This window comes from Channa argus, chromosome 6 (assembly GCF_033026475.1).
Source record: "Channa argus isolate prfri chromosome 6, Channa argus male v1.0, whole genome shotgun sequence".
Classification (NCBI taxonomy): Eukaryota; Metazoa; Chordata; class Actinopteri; order Anabantiformes; family Channidae; genus Channa; species Channa argus.
The window spans coordinates 13,663,598-13,682,470 of record NC_090202.1 but is presented as its reverse complement, the minus strand read 5'-3'; the positions used below and the strand labels follow the sequence as shown (position 1 = coordinate 13,682,470).

The 18,873-nt window shown below is 39.2% G+C and overlaps 1 protein-coding gene across 9 annotated transcripts in view; it reads left to right on the top strand.

Moving 5' to 3' along the window:
• The first annotated feature begins 3,805 nt into the window (after positions 1–3,805).
• grm5b (glutamate receptor, metabotropic 5b) overlaps positions 3,806–18,873 on the top strand; it is a 59,630-nt gene continuing 44,562 nt past the window's right edge. Inside the window, exons 1-6 of one of the 9 annotated variants that reach the window (XM_067507946.1) lie at positions 5,716–5,776; positions 8,109–8,171; positions 10,246–10,620; positions 11,194–11,652; positions 11,847–11,961; positions 17,946–18,020. In XM_067507946.1, the coding sequence (XP_067364047.1) occupies positions 10,462–10,620; positions 11,194–11,652; positions 11,847–11,961; positions 17,946–18,020 (808 nt within the window). In that variant the 5' untranslated portion in view covers positions 5,716–5,776; positions 8,109–8,171; positions 10,246–10,461. Of the gene's footprint in view, positions 3,964–5,406; positions 5,599–5,633; positions 5,894–8,108; positions 8,176–10,245; positions 10,621–11,193; positions 11,653–11,846; positions 11,962–17,945; positions 18,021–18,873 lie in introns of those variants that run through there. The other 8 variants (XM_067507947.1, XM_067507941.1, XM_067507945.1 and 5 more) reach the window with 8 other exon arrangements.

Here is an 18,873-nt window from a genome sequence, read left to right as displayed (position 1 = left end):
CGCCCACATCGCCCAAGATTCCTGATTAAGATTTTGGATTAAATCTCTTCATCATTTGCCCAACCGGACACAAGAGGGCAGCATGAGTCATTGGTTGCGTGAACCTGAGGAACATCAAAGGGTCACATCCCCTCACAGCATGAACGCAGTTAGTCTCCTTCTCATCAGTTGAAACGTGAGGAGGAAGATCATGATCTGTTCGGCTGGTGGTGTTTCTACTGACTCTTTTTCAATTCAGAAAGCGTATTCATGTCAAAACCAAGACTGTTGCTGTGCTAACATGAAAGATGATCCTGATTTCTAATACAGATGAGAGACTTAATTTGCACCTTGGAGCCCAAAGAGAAAAATTGTCTCTGTAAATCTATTTGAAAATCAAAACATTTACTTTCAGCCCAACACTGGAATTGGATTTGCAATCAATGAACAGGTGCACAGGTGGCAGAAAGCGATGGAGAGAGGAAAGTGTGTTTTTTCATGTATCCATAAATGTTTCTGGCCACAGTCAAAAGGGTTATGAACTCCCGACCTTTGACCTAATGCTTCTTATTTGAATCTAGAAAGAGTGTGAGGAAGATAATTGGATTTAGCCAATTAATTGATCAGTTAACCTAGATGATCAAGTGAATAATGTCGTTATTTTCCAATAATTAAACTAAATATCTGAAATTTTGCTCAGACAACATCTGGGAGATAGTGACAACTACAGTAAAAATTACTTACAGATAAACTGTTAATAGAAATAATCACAGATACATGGATAATTGCTTGCTTAAATTAGCTCTCTTTTCACTGTGACTTTAAAAATTTCATATCTACAAGATAAAATTGATATGCTGCTGCAATATTCCCAGTTTGTGTGCCCTTCCTGTTATCAGGACACCCTGGTAGGCAGAGACAGCTTGTCAACCTGTGCTGACAGTTAACATCGAGATAGAGGCTGCTTTTAGTTGGTATGCATCCACACTCTGGAACAGCTGCTGGTGGATCTGAAAACAACTCTTTTGAATGCACACTGAGTTTTCATTTGTCTACATGCAATGTCATAAATGAAGACAGTATTATCTTATATTACATCAACATACAGGAGTGAGTCACATTTTCTTAAAGTGAATTGGACGGATCTGCCTTTTGTGTCAAAATATTGAATATTGTGTGTCTATAGTGGCTAACGACATTACTTCAAAAACCTGTAAAATAAGTCTATATATTGTGCTTGCTGCTCAAGACATTGGGCGTATAATAGAAAAAGAAATAGAAAAGAAGAGGGCAAAGGCGTATGACATCATGAGCTCATTGTTTATTTCAACAAACACATGACATTAAAACATAGTTTTTGCTTGGTCAGTTAGACAGTACTCCCATTACATTAGAGTAAATGTTTTATAACTGATGTCCCTGTTCCTCTGTTTACATTATGTGGTTGTTGTTTTTTTATTTATCTGTCCTACTTAGAGAGGAAATATCACTGACAAGTGACAACCCTGTAAATCAGCTCTGTGTCTCTGGCAACGATGGCTATACACTGGTATTTTGAAATGCCATTAAATAATTGATTTGCCAACTGTGACAGTGACTATAGCATGCTTATGATTTGTAAAGGAGTTTGATAAAAAAAAGATTTTTTTTCCTATAGGTGTTTATATGCATGTGATGCACACTTTTATGTAGTTGCACAAAAAAGCCGACTCACACAGAGTGCAGATATGCTTCATAGGGTGTCCTTGTAGCGAATGTTGTGCCACTGTAATCAAATTTTTTTCTAACCAGGGCACCTGTCGCTATGCACTCTGCACCGTAGCCCATGCGCTCAGCTGCTTAACAGTTCCGGCATCTGATTATGCACATACAGTGTGATAACTATATGATTTTTTTCATCATGCCTTCCAATTCAATTTTCTGTGATTCAGCACACTCGGCTCTATTACATATCATTGATCATTTGTCTGAGTTCCATCAATACTAATTCACTTATTGATCCAACTTTGGATTTGCCTAAGTGTTTCTCTTAGTGATTAATGAGTTGAATCTGTGTGCATTTGTGTGTATGTATAAGGGAGAAAAAAAAGAGATTGTCTGGCATCAAGTAAGACAAACTGAGCTGATCCATTGGTCGCTCGTTGATTTGCTGTTTTGTTACTTTATTATTGGACTGACTTACAAATGTGACCCCAGAACATTCTGGTATTTCACCTTTACTTACAAGCTGTGTTTAGAAAATAAAGGACAAGTTGTGAAAGCAGAAATTTCCCATGTGCTCAAGTTAATCCATTGTGAATGTCTTTGCGACTGATGCGATTCTATGTGTGTAAAGATGCTTTTTGAGAGATACATTTCAAATGTCAACCTGCTTCTACAACCTGCAAAGATAATAAAAAAATCAGATGTTGACATAGATAATATAGATTAGATTAGATTACATTAGTGTAAGAAATGTGGTAGTTGTCTCCTTTTCAGTTTTATTGACCAGTTAATCAAAAAGGCTCAGCATATTGGCTTTAATACTCAAAAGAAGATGTTTGGAACCACTAGGACTCATTCTAGAGTTGACCGTCGGGATATACTGAATAACCAAACAAGAAGGTTCTTGGTCAAGAACCCAAAAGTCAATGTAGTCAGTCACAGAGCTTGAGAAGCCCTCTAAGGAGATGAAGGAACTGCTGAAAGGACAAATGTCTCAGTAACACTCCATCAATCAGGATAAATGCATCCAATTATAAAGAGGTCCCTGAAGAGATTACTACAGAGTGAGGAGACAGGTCACCTCTTAGCCCAACACTGACCTGATGCAAACTGGCAACACACACGGAGAGCACAAGTCCCAGCTAATGCCCAAATCTAAACCCTGTGAAAGATCTGCTTAAAGACCTGAATATAGCAGTATTCCTATTCAATCCAAGCAATCAAAACTTGAGAAGATCTGCTGGGAAAATGGGATAAAGTGCCAAATACAGATGTGAAATGCTTGTAGAGACTTCAAGAAAACTCAATGCTATAAGTAAAGGGGGTTCTACAACGTAAAAGATTAAGGATCTGAATACTACAGTATTCAAAGACATATTTTTGAGAAGAAAGATTTCTTTCCCTTTGTCGGTACAGATTAATGTATATTATTGAGCAACACATGTACTACAACACAATATATAGGGCAAAAGGTGAAGGGGTCTGCATGTCAGGCCACTGAATTTGCTTACATAAACGCACATAATTTTAAAAAATCACAGACATAAAATCCTAAAGCATTTATGCATTCATTATTTGTGTTAGGGGGGTCTGATAATATACATCTGCACTCTTATGTTTTCTTTCTAGCCCATGTGTTAGTGTCAAAAAAGAATGAGACATTCTTATCTTAGATATGAAAAGAGTGAAACAGTAAGAGTGTGAGAAACAGAGGCCAGGGTCAGTAAGGCTATCACGGTATCAGCTAAAGCTCCATCTAGCCATCTAGTCTGTGTGTGTGGTGTGTATTTGTGCCAGTGTGAGAGACAGTGTGTAATTGTGTGTAGCTTTTCCTATTTGTGTATGCATATGCGCTTTTAATGGTCTACTAATCCAGAATGCATTTGGCTGCTAAATTAATCCAAGACAATCTCTAAAACCCATTTCTGTCCTATAGTCGCCGTCTCCATGTCTCTCTCTCAATCGCTTATACTTCCTCTCTGGCTGCTCTATATCTCCAGATGGTACCGTGGGGGTGTGTGTGTATGAGAGATAGAGAGAGAGAGAGAGCGAGCGAGAGAGAGAGAGAGAGAGAGTGAGAGAAAGAGAAAGAGAGAGGATGACCTGTGACGCGAGAGGAGCCTCCTTATTGGAGCGAGTGGCGCTGCAGAGAGAGAGGAGAGGGGGTTCATTTGTTGCCATAGTGAAAAAGTCGATTAATCACCGCGAGCATGATGCTCTGATGGACGCATGAGGGATGCTGTGTTTCTCCAGGAACATCCACCTGTCCTGCAGACAGAGGTAGGCTACGTGACTCCACTGCGTCCTGTTTTCCATTCGTGGAAGAAATGTGTTAAACCTAGTAGCATGGCGGGGGTACAAAAATCCAAAAACTAAATCTCATGCATTTATTTTTTCACCACCACTCAAGTTCATGTATGGGAATGCATCTCGAAGTCATAAGCCTACAACCAGGAGAGAGTTTAGGTATTGTCGCGCTATTTGGGAGCCAACCCATGAAAAACAACCACTTTAATAAACCCATGAGAAACTGTGTTTAGAGCGTAAGGTACCGAATCACTTAATTTATCACCGTTTGTCACGTATGGCAGTATATAGTCTGCCTGACAGTCTATAATCTACAGATAAAATAATAAAAAGCACATTAAACGAAATGTTGCAATGTCATAAAAAAACAACCAAAAGACCATCGTGCTGACAGTGTTACATGGCTGAAAACGTCAGCATTGAACCGGGTTATTTACATTCAATTTGTATAGATTGTTTTTTGGGGGGTCTCTGTTAATCCTTTAGGTGGACGCCAAAGCAAGCTGTATAGGTTAATGGCTTTTTACTCCTATCACCGCTATGAAACTTCAAACGCTATCGATCCCCTCCGCTGCATCGTTATCTCAACCCCTTAATGTCTATTTGATAAAAGTGGACAATGAGACATACACTTTTATGCTAACCTCACAGGTTAGCCTACATTCATAGCTCATAGAGAGGAGCTACTGATTTGTAGGCTTTGCAATGAAATCTTTCTGATCGATCCCTTGTTTTTTTAATTTTATAATGATCAACAGAGAATAGGTGGATGAGAAAATACACAGTCAAAGTTGTAGACACTGTTCACACTTCTCATTAAGGCTACAGTTTACAACATTTTAAAAATATTTTCTTAATAGGAATATGCTTCATAGCCTATTTTATTGTGGAAATACACTTGTCTGTTTGTTTTTGAGCCAGGCTCGCCCTTCCAACCAATCACAGAAGAGCAACAATTTCCCCTTGATTAGTAAGTTTGGCAGCGATGTAATTTTTTGTATGACAATAACCAAGTGAAGTGCTGTGAGTAAGAGCTAGGCAGAGCACAGTGGACTCATTCAAGGTCAATGTGTTGCCTACTATAGCTATACTTTGTTTACATTATGAGCATTTTACAACATACACTAAGTTTGTTAATGTGAAACTACATTAAAAGAACATGATTTACTTGCCTGTATGAGCGATTAGCAGATTAGAGTGTTTGGATAAATTATGGTGTTACACATGCTGCCACAGGTGTTACATTAATACATAAAATAAAAAAGGAAGTTGTAGATAAACTTCAAAGCTAAAGCAACCGAATTAACCTTGTTGGAGCAGCAACGTAATTCTGGGAAACCTTTTTTTTGGGGGGGGGGGGGCGGTTAGCGTTAGCCGTATGATCTATAAGCAATGGATTTCTATTTGGTCTCAGCACAACACGTAGATGGGAGGACGGACAGGGACAGGATACAGCGAAAAACTGCTCCAAAAAATAAGCCTATTGACTCCAGAGAGTGGAAGCAGGTAACACCTGGAGGTAAAATGTTAGACCACTGTGAGTGTTTGAGCTCAACTGCAAAGAGGGACACTGTTATGTGGCGAAAGAAGAGATGTAGCACATTAAAGGTGAGATGGGATGGGGTGCGACGGAGGGAGAAGCGGGCGGACGGAAAGCACAGAGGAGGCGCGGAGCAGAGGAGAAGGGGTGGGATGCAGGAGTTAGGTGTTCGTAGAGAGGCTCAGGTGTGCGTGACTGAAAAACGGAGGGAGCTGGGAAACTGCACAGCTATCGAAGGAAGCTCTGGTGTGTTTAATACTGGATTATACAACATATGTAGCATCTCTTCTCGGTGTTTGTAACTTGTAACCTAATTATCAAGCAGGACCGTGTCGGTTTCATTGGGTAACTTAGACATACAAGGTAAGGCTTGTTGAGAAGATTGTGAAACATCACCAGGATTCATTCTCTGTCTCTACAGGGACGTATCGTGCGTACCCTACTCTATATTCTGATCGTAAGGATTCTGTCGCACTTTGTTATGACCTACAGTTCTTGCAGTATTCTTAAAGGGACTTGCAGTTGCATCTGCACTTGTTATCTTTGAATTACGCTGCAAGGTTATCCCAGAACGGCGTAACCTAGTTAACGAAAGCACGCAGTAACACAGTTGTAAAGGAGATACAGTCATGCCGATTAGACAGAGAAGGATCAGAAACCCGGTTTTCATTGGTGCATGCTGTAGCCATGTTCATTTCAGACGGTGTCTCTGTCATGCTTCTCACCAATCGCTCGTAAAATGTGTCTCTCTGTGTGTGTGTTTTGTGTGTGTGTGTGGTGCAAATGATCTTCTCTCATTGCGGTTGATGGATGCAGCGCTGCGCCAGTCGTTGTCTCTGGATGCTATTTCTTCTTTAAGAAAAGCACTTTGAACAGACGCTGTAAGTGCACGTCAGCGATTAATTTCACATATTGCAAAATATCACATTAGTCTGTAAATTCCTTTATATGGACACCAAAAGAGCATCGTCGACACCGCGGTAGACGAAGTAGACACAACTGCAAGTCCCTGTTGAAACATTGCAGGACAAAGTGCTTTAAGGTCAGAGCTTGTCTGGGGAGGGTATGCAGGCACCTCCCTGTCAAAGCTTGCCTGCTGCAGCAGGTAAAGTCGTTTTTGTGTTGGGACTCCCTGACAACAACGAGGACAAAATGTTTAAAACTGCATACCCTTCCCAAAGGGAGGCAGCATGTAGCAGTACTCAACAGAAGGCTTATAACATAGCCTACTTCTATCTGCCTTATATCTGGTGTAGATCTGCGTTTGACATTAGGTTCAGTTAGATTCTGATTGTGTTTGACATTTTCATGCCGTTTATTGTTTAATATAGTTTAATTAGCACACCCTTTTTTATTAATTTATCATGACTTGCTTAACTAGATGGACTGATTGAAAACAAACCTTATTCACTGTTGCAGTCAGGGAATATGTGAGATGTCATCGGCAAACAGTTCTGTCTAAGACTCAGGAACTATTTGCAGTTAGATAATTCTAGAATCAAAGCAGCACTTAGGGATGATGAAAATAAAATGTACATTTTCTAAAACATGCTCAAGCATATTGTTTCCTGGGACTCAGGTGCTTAAACAGTACCTCTGTCCACATGGGGAAAAATAGCACATGGAGACACATTGTCACATGCCCACTCAGCAAAAGTCTTTGCATAACTAAAGCTTCCCAAAATATTGCTGTTTGCCTAAAATGTGCACAAAACAGGAAAAACCTGTGACCTATTTTAGTTTCCAGCAAATAAAAACATGACGCGTCTCTGTTGAAAGTTCATGTCTCTTAGTTTTCTATTTTAACTGAAAGGTTATACATACTGAAACCTATATGCAGGTGTATTTCTTCTCTCTACAATGTCCACTGTAGACACTCAGATCACCGAGAGAAGTGCACACAATGCTTGAGATAGTACAGAAGAAAGGTCTTCTTAACAGTTAAAATCATGTAATTGAATCAGTCAGTGTGTGGCATTCAGGGTGCCATTTTCCATTACTGTATTTTTCTCTGTTTGAACATGTGTGTTATGGATATTGCTGTTGAACTATCTTTTACTGTTTAGTATACTTCATTTTCCACTCATTCCTTCAGTCATAAATAAATCAGGCTACTCAAATGGTGAAATATGTGGCTGCATTTCAAGTAAATACTCCCCCTTCCTGTCCTACCCCGTTGTACCCTACCCTACCCTACCCTACTCCTTCACATTAATTACAAATACAAATGTCTGTGCATCACACAAAACAAGACAGATACAGTAACAACAAATTTGTTTTATTGATGAAGGATGCTGGTAAATAAATTGTAATTCGCAATTGTTATTGCCGTGTTTAATGTGCAGTAAAAATCATAAACCTATGTCTACACTGATCAATCTCATTGAGACAGATTGGTAGGAAAGATGTTGGTTTGTTTCTGCCTATGTTGTGTTTTTATGTCTGTGTAAAAGTTCATTAGGAAGCCTTTCATAAAGCCCTTGTGCATACTTTGGCTAGAACTAGAGATACAAATGTGTATTGGTGTGTACGAGATGTTTGTTTAGGGAGTGAGGATTTGATGTTCTTTTCCTTTCAGCTACAGTTAGGCCTATGCTACAAGAGAGAGACACTGCAGGAGCGTGATTGAGAGAAACATCATGTATGTGAGTGTGGATCACGGCCAAAACAGTGATTTGTCTTAGACAGAAAGAAACATGGTGGAGTGAGTTTTAGTGCATGCCTGTCAATGTCGATCGGTGGTTTGAAGTGAATTCCTAATATTTGAATCTTTATGTGTCAGCATTTGGTTATTGAGACCGAGAGTGTGAGAGAGCTGAATTTAGTTTGATGTGTTCATTGTTGGAGCAGCAGTTAGTCCTCTTGCCATCCTGACATTGTCATGTTAATTATGTTCAGTGAGTCTCAGTGTCCCTTGATGCCTCTTTTTATCACTCCCTCCTAGTTCTGCTTCTTTTCTCTTTCTCAGCCTTTCTTCCTCTATCTTTCACCCTGCTCTTCCAGATTATTTTCCCTCCCCACCTTTTCCTCGTTTTCATCTAATGTGCCCCATTTCACTTCCTTTCTGTCTCTCTCATTCTCTCTTTCTATTTATCAACGCCAGCATCTTCTCTCTCCATCTCCCCCCACTCAGCTAACAGCCACCATTCCTGTCATAACCTTCATTCTGTTTTGCATAAGCACTGGATGCCATCATCTGCTGTCTAAACTGTCCCAGCTCCCCTGCTGATAACGGACAATTATATGGCTCCATTGCAATAAAGTAAAGTATTAGTGTAACTCAGAGGTTAAGCAAATTATAAGACCTGTCCATTAATGCAGAGGGATGGCCACTTAAAATTTTACTCAGGGGAGGAAATGGGTGTCTCACCACTTGGCTCAAAGTTAAACACAGTATGCGTGTAGTATGTTGTGTACTGTAGGTCGATATAAGTTTGTCTGTTTGTATCATCCACGTAGTGGTTGGGTTGCCTACTCCTTGTAAGGGGAATTTTTGTTACTGTTACCTTAGCTCTGTTTGCAATTCATTACATGGATGCATTCTATAATGTATCATACACATAAAAAATAGTGCTGAAAGCGCAGATGTATAGTAGTCTTTGTTTTCTTTCTTGAAAACAAGTTAAACTGTAATTATAAAGGTGAAATTTGGAATGAAAACCCAGATGCCAGAAGTAAAACTCCTTTAAGCAGCAGGAGAAAAGGGTTTGATTTGGTTAGACTTGTGGGGCAGACAGTTGAGTAATGACATATGCTACACTGATGGATTTTTTGTTACTCGTAATGGCTTTTCAAAAGCAGAATTAATATTTACACTTAAACAAAAAGACATTAAAGAGACAGATAGCACTGCCAGTGGTTTTATGTGACCTAGTTGGTTTCACTGTTCTATGACAGTGCTGTATAAAACTCAGACAACCTTGCAGCCACTGTGAGATGTGATACAATGTTGTAGTTGTGGTATTGATATTCTGTTGACACTGTGGTGAGTATGGTGGCTTTGCTCTGCCACAGGGATTTGCAGTAGTTTCCCATGAAAAAAAAGGGGAAAATGGGAAAGCTGGGCCTAAGTTTGGAAAACATATGCACCTAATCATGAGTACTGGTCTAGAGCCAGTACTCTAGTCAACACATTAGGAACAAAGAGTAACTGCTTGATACCTACTGGACAATTGCTGCATATAAACATAGTGTCAAGTGTGAACGAAAGATATAGCCTCATTGTTTAATGTACACAGTTTTCTGTAATGGCAGATGAAAAGACAAGTTGTGAATAGAAATGGGTTATAGAGGAATTTTATTAAAGGTCTGATTTATTAAGCAATTCATATTAACAAGTACAAACGTGTGTTCATTTAAGATTTTAACAACATGCCATGTAATTTTTACTGTTTTCCCCAACTTACCATTAACTGTAAAATATAATAACTGAACTTACATATCTTAAGACATGTTTTATAGGCCTGCAGTAATTGGAAGGAAACCATAAGAGTGCTAATACTAGTCTAGGAGCTGATGAAAAAGTCGAAGGTTTTAAAATCCAGCATCAACTCCAAATGTTCAAATTCTAACAGTCTTTTCTGCTCACAGGTTTATGTGAACATGTCTATCTGTCACTTGTTACGGTGGAGACCAAGTCTACTTTATAACTGGTTGGAACCTGGAGGTATTTCAGCTAATGAGACTTAGTCCAGCTTTTCTTTTGAATTTCCCAGGTTGCACTGCTGCACCTGTCTCAGCTGTTACAGTGATGGTCCTGCCTTCAAATCCAAAGGAAATAAAGACAAGTCAGAAGAAAGGAATATAAAAACTCCTCTGTACCACAAGCTCTTGCCATGGCTAGGAAAAGTGTTTCTTGGACAAACAGTTCTCTGTGACAGCTCTTCAAATCAAATTTGAGATTGACTTCTTCTGTGTTACCTCAAGGAACTATGATGATGCTTCAGCTGCTGCTAGGTCTGTCCATTTGGGTGGGCCTCTACCAAGCAGACTCTGCCCAGTCCAGTGAACGGCGAGTTGTAGCACACATCCCTGGTGACATTATAATTGGAGCGTTGTTCTCAGTCCATCATCAGCCTCCTGCTGACAAGGTAGCTCTGTTTTTTATGTCTGTGTGTGGTTTGAGTGCTTCAGAGAATTTAGTGTTAGTGTCACTTTATTAAATACCAGTTAATGTATACACTTTACTCCCATTGACCTTTGTGTAATCCCGCCTGGATCTAAAAGAAGTACCTGGACAATCTTACAGAAATGAAGACAGATAATATATGGAATGATAAAATAAATTTGAGGTCTTTCCAATCATTTAAAGGGAGTTGTTCTGCTTATTAACACCCAAACAACACATTCAATTTGTAGCTTGATTCCATGAACATTTTAACTCCATTAGCTGACTTGGAACCTGTACACTGACTAATATTTCAGCTTTTCTTCCACATTATTATGGATAATTGCAAACGGAAAAAAAATACGTCTTTAAACATGGCAGACATGTAAATATAAAACAAATAGCAACTATATAAAATAAAATAAATGTGTCATACTGTTTAACCAATCTGCTGAAAATAAAAATGTATCTCAATAGTGAATGTTGGAATCTATAATGATGACATTTAGACCCAATTTTTATGTGCAATTTGATTTAATTTGATGTGCCTGCACAGGTACATGAACGCAAGTGTGGCGCAGTCCGGGAGCAGTATGGTATCCAGAGGGTGGAGGCTATGATGCACACGCTAGACCGCATTAATGCTGACCAAAACATCCTTCCTAACATCACCCTGGGCTGTGAGATCAGGGACTCCTGTTGGCACTCATCTGTGGCTCTGGAGCAGAGCATTGAGTTCATAAGGGATTCACTGGTCTCATCTGATGATTCCGAGGACTGGGGTGGGGGAGGCTCCTGGGGTGGGGGAGGAGGAGGAGTAGTAGGAGGAGGAGGAGGAGGAACAACGATGAAGTGTGCAGACCCTTTGGCCACTCCAATGAGAGGGAAGAAACCCATTGTGGGTTTAATTGGACCGGGGTCAAGCTCAGTGGCCATCCAGGTCCAGAATCTTCTACAGCTGTTCAACATACCACAGATTGCCTACTCTGCCACCAGTATGGACCTCAGTGATAAGGTGAGTCAATTTATCTGCTTCTATGTTAGTTATGTGCTGATGTAGTCACATAAATATTAAAAGTAGTCAATTACAGACTAAATTTATTACTGGTACTTTGATGTAACTTTAAATAATCAAGTAGGATTACTCTGCACCATACTAAATGTTCAGGATGATCCCTGGTAACATTGATTTTATTTCCCTTGTGTCAGAGCCTTTATAAGTACTTTATGCGAGTGGTGCCTTCAGATGCCCAGCAGGCAAGAGCTATGGTAGACATTGTGAAAAGGTACAACTGGAGCTACGTGTCTGCTATACACACTGAAGGTACAACCACCTACACACTAACTCCTTTTAAACTCCTCCTCCAAGCATTTATCTTTTTCCTTTTCTTGTTCCCTTCTTCTCTCTGCATCCCTGCCTCATTTCAATTAATTAATGATTTTAAATCGATAATGACTTATAGTAAACGAAACAGTGGTTCAACTGCAAAGTCCTTGATTTATCTCACGTCCAGTTGTTTACAAGACCTGAGTTGGTCATAGTAGCAAAACTGCAGCAGACTCAGAGCGAAAAGTGGTTTAGAGATAGATGATGTTTCAGCTTATGAATGGAAACACACAAACACACAAACACACACCACACACACACATACGCACACACACATATGCACATGCAAATACACGCACATTGAGGAGTCTAGTTTCTGGCCTTTGGAATTGCCTGAGGACATTACAACAGCACCCGAGTTGAGATTTTGAATACTAAATGTGTATGCATATATTTGAGCGTACAGTGTACTCGTGTGCTTGCATGCATGTGTGGACATGTGAGACATCTTGGTCTGTTATTTTGTGTTGTTGACACATTGAAGGAGTATTGAAGAAGTGTAAAGAGTTTGTTATGAGACAAAAATTTCATAAGATGCAGCACGTGTTTTCAAACTCTGTGTGTGAAGCATTATGAACAAATATAGACTGATTTGCTTGCACACAGCAATCGAAAATAGTAAGCAGTCGGGTAAAGCAGTAAAACCAGTTTTATTGATGACTTTTCTAATAAATGTGGTGACCCTGAACTCACAGGACAAGCCGACAGGACAAAACAAAAAAAAAAAAAAAAGATTTTTGTCAGTCAGCTATAACATTTGCTTTTTCATGAGATGAATGTGCATATGGATGTAAGTCAGTGTCTGTGTGTAGCACCCACTGGCGTGCTGCTATTAATCTTAGCAACAACATAGTGAGTGTGTATGTTTATAGGCATTTGGGTTTGAGAGCTGAGTGCTTGTAGCTGTGTGCAAATGTGTGTTTGTCAGTAAAGCCCTTTGTATTTCTTCAGACAGCTAGGGCTGACCTTGTAACTGTTCTTCAAGGTCAACCGCTGCCTTCTCAAACACAATCGCTGTCAGAAACTGAGAGCAAGAGAGGGAGAGTTGTAGAGAGAAGATGGAAAGAATTAAGAAGAGCTAGGAGGGCTAGAGAGAGAGTGATAAGCAGGAGAGCCAAAGGATGAAGGAGGCATCGAAGGAACAAAGGAAGAAGAAAAGTAGTTGGGTGATTTGAAAGATGGGAGGACAGAGATAAAAACAGTGAGGAAGGGAAGAAATAAAGAGTGATAAAGAGAGATTGAAAAAAAGGAGTAAAAAAAATGAGGAATGAGGGACAATAGGGAATAGAGAATTTGGTAACACAATGATAATTGTACTACCAAACTGCAGAAAACTCAATGAATTGTGTGTGTGAGTTTGTTTGTGTTTGTGTGTATGTGTAATTGCATTAAATTTTGCATCTGGAGAGGCATATTCAGTAAATTGAATAATATATGTAATATCAGCGCAGTAATATTGATGTAATTTAAAATATCACTGGATAAGGAAATACTGTAAGTATTATTTCTGCTCTCTAACTGAAATCTCTATATTTACTGTAGGTATATACTGTATATTGTGGAACATGGATTTTCCAAATGTTTTACGGCTGCTGTGCAATAAGTCACCGTAGGCGAGACAGTATCTCTTTGCAGTCATTGCTGCAATGCTAAAACGGTTGCACAGCACATAATTCTACCTATATTTTGTTTCCAATTTAAATGTTCAAGAAGAAGTGAGACAGAAAAACTAATGCAAAGCAGATAGACTGAGACTTATAAAAAAATACTGCATAAAAATTTGGTTGAATTAAGGTGTATAGGGCTTAGCTGTCACAGAAGGAACACACTGACTTTAACACAGAGGCAAAGTCATGAAGTCTGTAGTTCTTGGAATAAAGGTTTAGTAGAGCACCTTGAGGAGACCAATCTGTTGCTGAGGGTGCTCATGCGCTTCACTAGGGACTGTGAATGGGAAGGAAGGTGTTGTTTATTGTTTATTTTATCGTAATCGGTTTCAGTGCGATCAGATATTAACTCAGAAGTTATACATATAGAATAATTTGTTCAGTCAGCTTTATTATCCTTCACTGGTGAGTTCAGTACAACTTTGTTTCGCTTTCTGTGTTTAGCTTTCTGTCTTTCCTTTCTCATTTCTGTATGCGTGGCTTTGTTCAATTCAATTAAACTCAATGGGTTTTATTGACATGAAATTTGACGTGTCACCAAAGCAAGCTCCAACAGAAATTGATCATTGCCTCAGTAAATCAAGATGTCAGGCTTCTCTCCACCTCTTCCTCTTTACTCTTGATCTCATTTTGACTTTCTTACTTTCAACTTTTTCTTTCACCTACAGTATTTGTCTTTATTGGCTCTTTTGATCCTCAGACTGGTTTCTTTCTCCCGTTCCATCCTCTCTGTAATCTCTTCTTCCTCATCTTCTATCTCATCATCCCTTTCACTTTGTCTCTGTTGGCATGACGTGCCCTTTGCTTATTTAACTGCACTGGCCTTTTCAGGACTGAGGAAGATGAAAGTAGTGTGGGTTGGGAAGGGCAGTGTAGATAAAGGTATAATGAATGGGGAAGAGGGGAATGACAGAATCTGCTCAACATTTTACTGTCATCTCTGGCAGTTTTGCCTAAGGGTGAAGATTCAAAGTGGGTCACGGGCCAGTTTCTGGTGGTTCCCCATATAACAGATCTTCTGTTCTGATGAGCCTGGGCCACAGGATTATATCTACTCAAATTGGCTTCAGCTTATTTTTCAGAAAGAATGTTTCAGAAATAGGAATCCAATTGACGGCCTCTGTTAAGAAAGATGCAAGCTATTTTGCTGCCCAGGCTATGTCTGTGTACCAATGTATTTATGAGACAGTAATAAATAGAGCTGTGCAAAGCAGAGAGAACTCAATATGTGTTCAGTTGCATGTTGGTTGAATATGAACTCATTAATAGTAAAGTATTAGGAAATATAGGGACTTTGGGTGCGCTAATAAATTTTGAAACTTGAATAAGGATTTTTTTTATTCAACTTTTATACAACTGTCTTTTGGATTAATATAAACTTAAGTTTAGCGTGGGCATTATGCTAATACGCAATGAACAGGTTTTTTAAAATTACTTCTGACAGTTTACTTGCATGGAAGGTGCGATTCCTGGGCACAGACATGGTGTATTTTTAATCCTTCTCTTGTCTTTTAGAATTTAATAGAATAAAGGCATAACAACAGTGTTACTGAAGTGTCACAGAAAAAAAAGGCCATGTTTAAAGCCTGGAAGTATTTCCATTGCAAAGATATGGTAGTATTAACATGTACTTTTCATTTAAAAGTCATAAAAATACTATCTAAAGGGGACTAAGCTACTAACTGACAATTAGTATAAGTATTAGTAGTACTATGAATTGACAATTGTATGACATGTAGGAGCACTGCCACCTCACAGCTAGAAGCTTGCGAGTTGCAACTCTAGCCTTTTTGTTTAGAGTTTGCTTGCAAGGGTTTCCCACAGTCTAAAGACATGTATGTTAGGTTAATTGGTGATTCTAAATTGCCCATAGGTGTGAATGTTCCGCGTCCCTAAACAGGATAAGCAGTTACAGATGGATGGATGGATGACATGTAGGCCAAGAAGAAAACAGATTAATTGTACAGTGACACATCTATACACTAAATTAACGATTGTCACTAAAACTTAGAGCTTTGATAAGCTTTTTATAAGCTCCAGTGGGACTGCTGCCATCTTACCAGATTAGGAAAGTGCAGGCTAAATATTTGTTGTCCTATCTGTAAACCAGGCCATAGCTCTGCATCACTCAGCGCACAATCAACTGATGTTATTGAACAATACATTCTTGCAAGTCAGTGTTTTTTAACTCCAATCTATATTTATATTCCAAATTATTTTTTTCTATGACTATGTTACAAGGAGCTTTGCATATTATGCCTATTGCTAACTTTATTTCAGTTTCTATTGTTTTATTTATCATAAAAATTATACATATATTATATTATAATATTATTATACATAAAAGAGATGCAGCATTGTAGAAGAGAGCAGCAAAGGGGGGTAAGGTAAAAGAGGTAAAAGCACAGGTGGGTAAAGGGATACAGTACAAGCAAAATACCAAAATATCATGTGTGAAACTACTTTGGCTTTGAATGCAGTAAAATGCAGAGTGTTTTTTTGTTGACTTCTACTATGCTTTGTTTTTATGCAGACAGTCATAGACCACAGTCTGTGTTGGAGATCATGAAGCCATGCAATTATTTGTTTTTATAAAATCAAGGTAAAATCAAGGTAATTTGACAGTAGTGAGGAGAGAAGACAGACTGGGTCCTATTGTCTTGCGTTTGGTTGTAGCCTATCTAAAAATGTTGGATGTGTTTGTGTGTGGGTGGGTTTTGGTTTGGGAGGGATGGGAGTATGAGCGTATTTGTTTAAGAGTGTGCTGGTAATGTTAAGTAGCATGCAGAGAATGCATGTGTGACTGCAAGTGAATGTAAGTGACTCAGAGACAGAAAGGGTGTGATAAAGAGACACATGACAGGCTTACTGAAGGAGAGAAAGAGAGATATGTCTCACACATAAATCCCCGTTGAGACTAGAGTGAAGTAGGTTACAAGCTTTATCGATTTTAGTAATGGTAACAGTATGAATGTGTGTGTGTGTGTGTGTGTGTGTGTGTGTGTGTGTGTGTGTGTGTGTCAATGCACGCAGTAGAAGGACAGTCTGTACCATCTGTCTCCCACTCCTCTCACTGAGACACTAATTACAGGACTTTACACTTCGCTCCACCACACTCCTCATTGGCCTGACTACAAATGCATGTACTATATGCACACAGACACACACAGACACACACACACACACACACACACACACACAAATACAGTAGCATTCAGGGATTGTGAGATCTTTTCTACTTTCTTTTGCTAACTTTTACCAACTTTAACATTTTGCCTTTGATTTTCCCTTTTATCACTGTATGCTATCCTGACATATTTTGCAATCTAATTCCAATTTTCCCTTATACGTTTTTCATACTTTATTCAATTTTTGACCTCTTCTTTCAATCTTCTTATTTATCTTCTTTATCTTTAATGACACCTAATTAGGCTGCAATCTGTTATTGATAACACACAGTAAAAAGGAGGAAACATTAGAGATTACAATCTAATTAAGTGACAAAAGAGAGAACCACTGGTAAAGAGAGTGAGAAGACATTTGTCATCTTCTCTTCAATCACAGACAAGGGAAAGAGATAAAAGGGAAAGGAACAGAAATCAAGGAAGGGAATCCTATCATATTCTTTGCCCGTGTGTACAACCCTTCATTACCATAAATTTCAGGTCACCCACTTTCTCTGGCAAAGAAATGGATGCCACAGTGGGGAAATGCTTTCTCCGACATAAATTTGAGCTTTTATGTGTAGTACAGTAGCTGGTAAGTTACTCCAGTGGACATGTTTTTAAAAATCAGAAGGGATCAGGCCCTTTAACTTTCATATTGCCCGCTCAAAGATAAACAGCTCTCGCCTTGTCCATTCAGGGGTCGCCACAGCGGAACGGGTTCTGCACGTTGAGTTGGCATGACTTTTTACGCCGGATGTCCTTCCTGCTGCAACCCTCCCATTTTGTCCGGGGTTGGGACCGGCACCATGGTCGCCCTTGGTGGCTGGTCAGGGCCACAACTAGTGGGGTGGAATTCTAACCTACAGCCTACTGCATCCCAGCCCAATGCTCTACCACTGATTCACCAGGCCCCCTTAACTTTGATATTCCCCACTAAAAAGTGGGGAAGTGGTGGCAGATTTCCCCTTCCAGTTTAAAGATTCTCTAGGATTATAGTCTTGTTTACTTACCAACTGTATGTATGAAGGCTATTTATTGAGTTTTAAACAAAACTGAATTGATGAAACAGTCTTATTTGTTTTTCTAGGCAACTATGGTGAAAGTGGGATGGGAGCATTCAAGGACATGGCAGCCAAGGAGGGCATCTGTATCGCTCACTCTGGTAAGAGACCCCGGTCCAGACAACCATAGAAAACTAAACAATATAAATCCTAAACATGAGTATTTTATAATAATTAAAAAAAAATGCATTCAATTGTAATTGTGATTTTTTAATGTAGAATGTTAGCACTCTCACACAAACAGCAAAAAGCAGCACATAATTATTACCTCTTACATTTTGTCAGACTGTAGGGTGTCAGAAGTTGAAAAGAATTAAATAGCTGTCTCAGCTTACAGACATCCACTAAACAAGAAGGCATGTGGCATATTTTACAACAAAAACTTAGCCTGTTATTTTATTACCTTGTGAAGCCTTCAATTTCCCACAGTGTGTGTCAGGTGGTTGTCATTTAAGTATCGTGAAATAATGACACACAGTGTGTTTACATTAAGTAACCAGGTTAGAGTGGGCTTTGTCTGAAAGGCTGATTTCTTATCTGCCCATTTTTCTTCCATATACTGTATATGTGCAACCAGGTTTCTAATTGGCTTTGTCCTACAGCACATGTGTGTAACAAAGGCTGCAGACAGGAACAAGCAGCTGAGTGAATAAGGGAGAGATCATTAATGGCGTGACGTGCATCATTTTTAAATCAAAGTCCGACAAAGAATTTAACCAACACAAAGTGCCTCGTAAAAGTCTAAATAAGTCACTCTCAGCTGTGGATTCTCAGACCGTTTTGCGCTGTGCATCAGCTGTGTCTCTTTCCCCCCCCCCGGGCTGTCACTCTGCAGCAGCATGAACACAGCCAGAAAAGAAAGAAAGAAAGAAAGAGGGAAAGAAAAAGGAAAGAATGAAAGAAAAGTCAGAATGCAGCATTTCCTGTCACTATACAGTTAAATCTGTTTGACAT